General features: G+C 59.2%; 2 protein-coding genes across 2 annotated transcripts in view; one reads left to right on the top strand and one right to left on the bottom strand.

Moving 5' to 3' along the window:
• Positions 1–757: 757 nt before the first annotated feature.
• Positions 758–6130, bottom strand: LOC101648714 (calcium-binding protein 2). The gene is made up of 6 exons (XM_004713720.1): positions 5966–6130; positions 4102–4132; positions 2831–2965; positions 2025–2134; positions 1482–1629; positions 758–783 (listed from the first exon to the last, which is right to left on the bottom strand). Exons 1-6 carry the CDS (start codon positions 6128–6130, stop codon positions 758–760), a joined length of 615 nt encoding a protein of 204 aa, XP_004713777.1.
• Positions 6129–8875, top strand: part of LOC101649025 (glutathione S-transferase P-like) — an 8437-nt gene continuing 5690 nt past the window's right edge. Inside the window, exon 1 of the mRNA XM_030887541.2 lies at positions 6129–6179. Within this exon, the coding sequence (XP_030743401.1) occupies positions 6129–6179 (51 nt within the window). The remainder of the gene's footprint in view (positions 6180–8875) is intronic.

Raw genomic sequence — 8875 nt, 5'->3', positions numbered from 1 at the left:
AAGAGGTCCAGCCTCAGAACCCCACAGGGGCCAGTCTACCCTGCCCTCTCGGGTCGCCATAGACTCAATGGCAGTGAGTTTCGTTTTGTTTTGCTGGGGGCGGGGGCCGTGTTGGTTAAGGGGTGGGGAGCAGAGTGGCCAGCACAGACCTGAGCCCTGGGAGAAGCGGGCTGAGCTGCCTGCTCCGGGCTGGGCCAAGGGTCCACAGAGGATGAAGAGAGGGTCCCTGCCCTCATGGCACTTGTAATCCCAGCGGCTATATCCCAAGAGGAACCCGGAGTGATGCAGCCAGCAGAAGGGCTCAGATGCTAAGTCCATCCAGCAGTGCCGAAGGAGGAAGACCGGGCGATCTGATTCCAAACAAACAGCCCTGGGAAACCCAGAAGTGCTCAGTTCTCCTGGGATGCACCGGAGTGGCCATGGGCCAGGCTTGCCTTGACGGCAGGTGGCCGTGGCCCAAGAGGACAGCTCCGGGCTCTGGGTCTTTTGGGTGGGAGGTCCAATGCTGGAGCCTCGGGGGTGAGCAAGTCAGAGTGGAAAGCCATCTCCCTAGGTTTGCAGACCCTTTATTGCAGCGACGCAGAGAAGGGGCGGGGTGCTAGGGGAGGAGGGTGGGTGAAGGCAGGTGGAGGAATCGCACACAGGTGAGGTGGAGAGGAGCGGAGAGACGGGTCCTGCAGGCCTTGGGCTTCCAGAAGCTCTGTGGCAGGTATTCACTCGCTGCAATCCCGTCTGCTGCGCCGGCTTCGGACCAGGCTCAACAAGACATCATTCGTACAAACTCTGCTAGGACAGAGCCAAGGTTTGGGGTCTGCTCTCTGGGCCCGACTAGGGTTAGGCCAGACTGGCAGCCTGGTGGGTGGGAGGGAGTGTAGAGGATGAGAGCCCCCCTGGATCTGTTAAGGGGTATGCCTCAGAGCCAGGAAGAGGGGCATACTGTTTCACAGACGAAATACACCTTGTGACTGAACTTTTTTCCCTTTTTGCTTTGGCCACTAGGGAGCTCAGGAGCAGCTTTGGGAGCCTACGTCGAGGCATGCATTTCTCTGTGCTGATGTTTCTTGGCTTTATATTGTCATAGGAGCCCTGGTGGTGCAGTGGTTATGGGTTGGGCTGCAATCCACAAGGTCAGCAGTTAGAACCCACCAGGCTGCTCCTCAGGAGAACGACTGGGCTTTCTATTCCAATAAAGTGTTACAGTCTCGGAAACCCACAGGGACCATTCTAACCTGTCTTATAGGGTTGCTATGGGTCAGAAAACACGCAATGGTGTAAGTTTGCTTTTTGGTCACATTAACGTGTAATCTGGGTTTTCTCTCTCTGGGCATACTCCAAGACCTGGATTTTGCCAGACTCAAATTTTGGCTTCCTGCACTTTCATTTTTTTGATACCTTAGTACCTAAATGTTCCTGAGACTGTTTCTTCTTCTGCATATGGGGACAATGGTAGCCTGCACAGGAGTGCCCTTGGTGGGCAGTACCTTCGAAGTCCACCAGGCCGTCCCCATTGAGGTCCATGTCCTGCAGGATCTCGTCCACCTCCCGCTGGCTGAGTCGCTCTCCCAGCAGGACCTTGAGTGCCGCACGGAGCTCACCCAGGCTGATTCGGCCATCCCTGTCAGTGTCAAACTGTGGCGGCACTGTGTTGGCTCACTGAGGGCGTCTCTCATCCATCCAAGTATCCACCCATCCACTCAGCCATCCATCCATGTACTAATTCATCCATGACTCATCCATCCATCCATCCATCCATCCAGTATCATCCATCCATCCATCATCATCCATCGATCCATCGATACATTGATCCATCGATACATCGATACATCGATCGATCCATCCATCCATCCATCCAAGTATCCATCCATCTATCCATCCATCCAATCATCCATCCATCCGTCCATCCATCCAATCATCCATCCATCCATCCACCCACCATCCAAGTGTCCACCCATCCATCCTTCCATCCTTCCCTTCACCCACAGCAGACACATCTCCCTCCCACCTTCCAGCTCCAGTGGCCGCACCTCCCGGAAGGCGTCCCGAAGCTCCCTGACTCCTATCATGTCCGCTGTCTCTGCTAGCAGCTTGGGGCCCATCAGTTCCACGAAGTCCTCAAAGTCCACCTTCCCGCCACCTAAGGATACGCCCGTCAGAGATCTGACTGCCCAGCTCCTGACCCTCATTGGCCCCCCCCTTCCTACCAGTGGCCCTTCCCCCTGTCCCATTACCTGGGCACCCCTCACTCAGCACCCTGCAGGTTGGGGCATTTATGGGCCACGTTGGCATAGTAGTTATACATTAGGTGGCTAACCACAAGGTCAGTGGTTTGAAACCATCAGCCGCTCCTCGTGAGAAAGTCGAGGCTTTCTACTCCCACAAGGGGTGACAGTCTCGACAACCCACAGAGGCAGTTCTACCCTGTCATGGAGGGTCACTTGGAGTCAGAACTGCACTGAGTTTGGTTGCAACGTAAGAACATGGTGAGATTTGGCTCAAGATATCTGGAAAGACACTCTGAGACTTCCGAAGGTTTCCCGTCATGTCTAGGAGGCTTCCTGAGGAGTTTCAGCACCCCAAGGACTTCTTGCTGTGCAATTCCAGGCAAATCAGGGAGCTTCTTGGGGTCTCAGTTGCCTCATCTGTGAAATGGGGTTAGTGGCCCTCTTGCGAGGATGGTGAGATTCTCTGCAGCAGAGATCTGGCCTTGGGAAGGGCCAAGGGCTTGGGATCCTGGGTCCCACCTGGTCAGGTACTTGCATGCCCGAGTTGCCTGCCTCCCTGGCTGGGTCCACAGACCAGCTTGGTGTGGGGGCGGGGCAGAGGCACCTACTGATGTGCTGGGAGATCTCAATCAGCTCCATCTCTGTGGGCATGTAGCCCAGCGTCCGCATGCAGGCGCCCAGCTCCCGGTAGCCGATGTAGCCATCCCGGTCTCGGTCGAACTCTTGGAAGGCGACCTGCAGCTCTGTCGGGCAAGGTGACATTAGCCCTTCCCCATGTCCCTGGCCCCAACCTGGAGCCAACCCACCTTCACCCCTTGGCTCCATCACCCCCTCCTGCTAAGCATCAGTTTCTCTTCGGTGCCTCAGGGCCTTTGCACATGCAGTTCCTTCCATTCGTTCTCTCAGTAAGTGTGGGAAACAGATGTGTTAGGGGCTGCTGGATTACCCTGACGAGTAAGTGTGCAGGAAGGTCTACCAGAATGTTCCTTGGAAGCAAGGATGGGGAGACTTCATCTCACACGTCAGGAGAGACCAGTCCCTGGAGGAGGACATCATGCTGGGTGTAATAGAGGGTGGGCAGAAAAGAGGAAGACCCTCTCCTATATGGATGGACACCGTGGCTGTAACAATTGTGAGGAGGGTGCCGGTCTGGGCAGTGCTTCGTTCTGTGGCACGTCAGGTCGCTCTGAGTCAGGGTCACCTTGACTGCATCTGACAACCTCGTGCCCAGGAGGCCTGGGGGTGAGGTGGGTTATGGGTTGGGCTGCAAACCACAAGGTCAGCAGTTTGAACCCACCAGCCCTTCTGCAGGAGAAAGATGAAGCTTTCTCCTCCCCCAAAGAGTTACAGGCTCAGAACCCCCCAGGGCAGCCCGCTCTGTCCTGTAGAGTCACTGGGAGTTGGGATCTGCTCCGTTTTGGGGACTCTGGATTTCGTCAGCGAATAACGAAAAGGGAAGGAATCCTTCCCCACTCCCAGCATGGAGTTCCCATTCTGGAACATTCTTCTCTGGTCCTTCATCTCCAGGAAACCTGCCCTCGGAACTCTGTTGTTCCACCAGCTCCGTTGTTCGACTGCTCCAGTGCACGGGGCACTGTTTCTGTGTGGCGCATGAGAGGACAGGGTGCCTGTCCCTTTATCGTGTGTCCCAGGGTCTGAGCGAACAGTGACACACACACACTCACACCCACCCTGCAAGGCAAGGAATGAGACCAAGGAGCTGATAGCTGGGGGCTCTGTCGGCCTCTGGCTGCTCAGCCTTGTCCCTGCCTCCCGGTAGCTTCCTTCTTGCTCCCAGTTCTGCCAGAGATGGCAAAGACCCTCTGGTCAGCGCCGGACGCCATGCCCCTCCCCCTCCCCCAGGAACTCATGTCTTTACCTTCAATCTCCTCCGGCCGCAGCTCCCGGTCCTAAGGGAGCACAGAGGGGTTAGGCATCCTCTGGACCCCCAGACACTTGCCCCACTTTCTGCTTGCCCCTTAGGGCTCCCCACTCAACCCCCGCCCCAGGCACACACAGGCCTGTGTGTGTGTGATGCTGCTGAGAGCCAGATCCCGTTCTGTATTTCAGCTGACCGGCCTGGGGTCTTAGGCCCCACCTCTCCCTGCACAGCCCCCACCACTCCGGGGACATCCGTTGCCAGAGTGGGGGGGCCTGAGGGTGGGGCAGAGTCCCAGGCTTGGCCCCACTGGCCTCCATGTCACCACATGTCCCTTGGCCCCTGACCTCTCCTTTGGTGGCTCTTTCTGACATTTCTCTGAACCTCTTTCCGCATCTCTCTTCCAGGTGCCACCTTATCGCAGTTTCTGGGGTCCTCTCTCCCCACCTCTCTGCCTGCCTCCCGCCCTGGAGCTGGGACTCGAGGTGTGAGGTTTCCACCGGGTCCTCCGGGGCCCTGCTCCTGCAGAGGTGGCGTGCGGGGTCCAGGATGGGTTGGTAGCCGGCCGGCAGTGACCATACATCTGAGCTGGGATGCAGCGATGCTGGACGGCAGGAAGATGCAGGCGGGCCCCACCAAACACTTCAAAACCGAGCAGCCCTGGACCCCCTGCCCAGAGCCCCTCTGGTCCTCGGGGCTGGGGCTAGGGCTGAGGTAGGCGCCCCCGGGGGGAGAGCAAGGCCATGGCCCCAAGTCCTGCAGCAGAGCCGGCCATGAGCCCAAGGCCCTCCCCTCCCTGCCCACCAGTGCTGCTACCCAGGCCTGGGGTGGTGGAACACAGGGCAGAGGGCCCTTTCCCGGGAACATGCTACGCTGTTCACTCCCGCAAGCTGTGGCCCGGGAATGGCAAAGGACTGGGCCAAGGCCATTCGACAACAGAAAGGGACAGCAAGCCCAGCTCTGTGTCCCCAGGTCAAGACTGGCCAGTGGGAGGCAGGGGCCTCCAGGAGGGCCGCCGTGGCAGGCTTCCAGTAAGCAGGGTGGGGTAGGGGAGACCTCGTGGCCTTTGGGAGCCAGGGTGGGCCAGATTGTGGGGGCTTCCCTTGCCTGTGGCCCACCTCCAACCAGCCTCACCTTCATACAGCGTCTCTGTCCACCTGTGCGACCCCTCCCGGGGCCCAGCCAGCCTCCTAGTTCTGGCCTCTCCCCTCCTACCTTAAGTCTCTGGCTCCTGGAGGTCTTGGCACAGTTCCCCATGGGCTCCTGCACCGGGCCTGGCCAACAGTCCTGGCCTGGGCAGTGCCCTCGGTGCAGAGCTTGGGGGACTGCCGCGGATTTGCCAGGCTTTTGTGGGGAAGACCGAGGGCGGTGGGTAGCAGGCGGCCCTGGACAGGGGGGCTGGGCTCTAATCTGGGATAATCTCTGAGCATCTCTGATGATGAGGAGGGGCTCTTGGAGCAGGAGCCTCCTGGGAAGCCCCATCTCCCCTGGGTCACTCAGGAGGGTCTTCCTGTACCGCCTCCTCACATCCTTCTATGCTGCCCCCCTCCAACCCCCCCATGGCCAGAAAAGGTTTGATATCTTTAGAAGCAGGGCTGGGGCTGGAGGAAAAAGTCAGGCGCTGTGTGCCAGGCCTGGGGTCGCCTTGCCTTTCCTCCGAGTGGCAGGCATGCTGGGGGATGTGAACAGGGTGGACCTTCGACCCAATGCCCGGAGGGAGGTGCCTCTGGGGGCAGGGCTCAAGGAGGGCAGAGGCAGGGGCCCTGGCCTCACTGCTGACCAGCTGCTGGCTCCTCCATCAACCCTTCCAGGGACCCTTCCCCGCCGACCCCCCCGCCTCGTGGGGGTGTAGGCTCCCCTTTACCTGCCCGTAGGCCGCCTGCACCTGGGCCTCCAGCTCCTGGAGAAGTGCATGCCGCCGGCTGACCTCTGGGCTGTCCAGGGTGCGGCTGGGCCCTGCGGTGCCCTCTGAGGGTCTGGGGTCCTTGGGGGGGAGGGTGCCTTCGGACGGCGCATGGGGCAGGGCCATGGAGAAGAGGACTTGGCACCTCCTGCAGGACTCCCGGTCCTGTGAGAAGGTTGCTTAGTGGGCAGCTAAGAGGGTGGTTCTTTCCTCCTGCTGCTCCCCTCCCTCATCCCCCTTCAGGGAGCCAGAACTCATCCCCCCAAAGCCTCAAGTCCTCCCTATTCCTCCTGCCCCTTGCCTGGCCCTACCACCCTGGCCAGCCCCTCCTCGATGGGTGTCCTACCTCACCCCATCAGCCACCCTTCACCCTGCTCCCCACACTGCCCAGTCCAGCCTGGCCCTCACCCTCCCTCCCTAGGGGACCCTGACTTCTAGTGTAGACTCTGGGTCATGCCTCCCTGCCCTGCCCTCTGACCTGCTGCTCTTGTGCTTCTGACCCACTGCCCTCTGCCCTATTGCCCTCTGCCCTGCTGCCCCCGTCCTCTGATCTGCTGTCCCTCTGACCCATAGCCTCCACCCTCAGGCTCCTGGCCTCCTCTCCTCTTCTCCTGACTCTGCTCAATTATTCCCTGCTCTGGGTCTCTGTCTTGGGCTCTTTGCCCCTTTATTCCCCTCTGTCCCCAGAGACCTGTCTGTGTCTGCCTTGTGCAGGTGACCTGTGGTCCTCTCCGTGCCCCTGTCCCAGCTTCCTCCCGCAGTGACTCTGTGGGTCTGGGTCCCCTCTAGCCCCTCTCTGCTGTCCTGAGGCATTTCCTCACACCTGCCTGCCATTCATGCTCCTCCTATCCCCACCCACCCACCCACCATGCAAGTGGTTCTTTCCCTGCTCACGGCCCCAGGGCGCCTGTGCATGCCCACCTCCTCCTCATTTGGGGTCCTGGCAACCTCCTGCTTCTCGTGCAGAAAGTATGGGGAGGCAAACAGCCCCCCAGCCTCTTGTGCCCCCCGACATTGTCCCAGCCCACTCACCGCCGGGCATCTGCTGCTCACCCCGCAGAATGCGGTCTGCAGTCCTGCCCCGGCCCCTCTCCAGCCCCTCATGATTTATTCAGCTGCCCCTGCACTGGCCTTTGTCCCAGGGAACCGGATCCCGCCAGACGCCTGCCACCTGAGCTGATGGCCTGGCCTCTCTCGGCGCCCCGGCCCCTCACTTGTGTGTTCCCCCAGGTCTACTTGGGGGACCCACTCACAGGCAGCTCTAGCGTGGAAAGGGCCACCTGGCAAGGGCTGCCAGGTGGCTGGAAGGGGAGAGCAGGCAGGAGCATGCAGGCCAGATGGCAGCAGGTGGTCTTTGGGTGGCCTCCATGGGATGCTGCCGCCACCGAATGGAAGGGGCCCCATTCTTTTTATTTTGGGGGGGACCCCATTCTGGGCCTTGGCATGTGCCTGTAGATAAAGGGGACACGGATGCTGAGCCCGTGGGCTGTAAGGAGACAAGACCATTTCTATAAAATATCTTTGTAAGCTGCTAAGTGCTGGGCAGATGCTCCTTCAGCTGCGAGTCAGGGATGACAGATAATCCAAGGGCCTCCGCTCCTCCCCATCGCAGTCCTGTCCCAGGGCAGCTCTGGGCTCCATCCAATAGGAAGCCTGCAGCAGCTGGGGTAACCCTCACCCGCCCCCAATCCCTGCTGCAGACGGGAGCTCCGGGCTCACTGGCTTCTGGCTGTTTTGTCCCCATGTTTGTGGAGGGAGGTGTGTAGTTCTGAACTTGGGAAGGGTGCCTTCCTGTTTCCTGGACACAGAGAAATCAGTCTGCTGAGTTCCCAGAAGTGACCACTGAGATTGGGGTGTGAGGGGGTGGAGGGGGGTGGGGAGCATGGGGGATGGAGAGGGGTGGCTGTGGGGGCAGCTGGGAGGAGATTGGGCTGGGCGGGCCAGGTGGACCTGCTGGGAGGCAGAGACCAGCCTCTGCCCGGAAGGGCACAGCCTTCTGGGCTCAGGAGGCCCCACCTATTCCTGTCTGTCTGTCTTCCCACTTACCTCCTGCATCCCAGCCCCAACCTCTGTCAGCATTTGGAGGGTGGGTGTGGGGAGCAGATAATTGGTCTGTAGGCCACAGGCGGACAGAGGAAGCGATGAGGGTTCGAATTGAGGGCCCTGGAGCCTGAGGCCCCGCTGCAGACGTGCTGTGTGACCTGGGGCGAGTCCTTTAACCTCTCAGGGGCTCTGGTGGCCTTGTGGGTTATGCGTTGAGCTGCTAACCACAACATCAGCTGTTTGAAACCACCCGCCTCTCCAAGGGAGAAAGATGAGGCTTTCTACTCCCGGAGAGAGTTACCGTCTTGGAAAACCCACAGGGGCTGTTCTACCGTGTCCTAGAGGGTGACCACGACAAGTCAGCGTCCACTTGGAGACAGTGAGCTTGGTCTGCACGCTCTGGGCTCTCATCTTTAAAACGGAATCTAGAACAACCCCAGTGTCAGGGCCGTAATGCCTGCAGGTCTCCGTCGTGGTCAGCATGGGCAGGTTTGGTTGTTTTCATTGTCCGATGCTATCGAGTTGGTGCCGACTCTTTGGGACGTTATGCACCAGGGAAGGAAGCACGGCCCTGCGCCATCCTGTCCTCCTCCCGGGACTGGTCTCTCCTGACCACATGTCCAAAATATGTAAGAGGAAGTCTCACCATCTATGTTAGTCTGGGTAGACTAGAGAAACAAATCCAGAGAGACTCATATGTGTATAAGAAAGAGCTTTCTATACAATAGCAATTGAATGTTGAGAAAACGTCCCAGCCCCATCCAGATCAAGTCCCTAAGTCCGATATTACCCCCTATGTCCGATACCAATCTATATCCGACACCAAAA

This window comes from Echinops telfairi, unplaced genomic scaffold (assembly GCF_000313985.2).
Source record: "Echinops telfairi isolate 266 unplaced genomic scaffold, ASM31398v2 ScPeMD7_7417;HRSCAF=8455, whole genome shotgun sequence".
Taxonomy (NCBI): Eukaryota; Metazoa; Chordata; class Mammalia; order Afrosoricida; family Tenrecidae; genus Echinops; species Echinops telfairi.
The sequence above is the reverse complement of the archived record's forward strand: the minus strand, read 5'-3'. Positions and strand labels throughout refer to the sequence as shown.

Excerpts from the sequence above, each read along its gene's own strand:
- LOC101648714 (XM_004713720.1), bottom strand. The coding sequence starts at position 6,130 with ATGGCCCTGCCCCATGCGCCGTCCGAAGGCACCCTCCCCCCCAAGGAC. Across the intron at positions 1,630-2,024 it reads TTCGGGACGCCTTCCGGGAG|TTTGACACTGACAGGGATGG; the intron begins GTGCGGCCACTG and ends GTGCCGCCACAG. Across the intron at positions 784-1,481 it reads CGGCCTGGTGGACTTCGAAG|AGTTTGTACGAATGATGTCT; the intron begins GTACTGCCCACC and ends CTGTCCTAGCAG.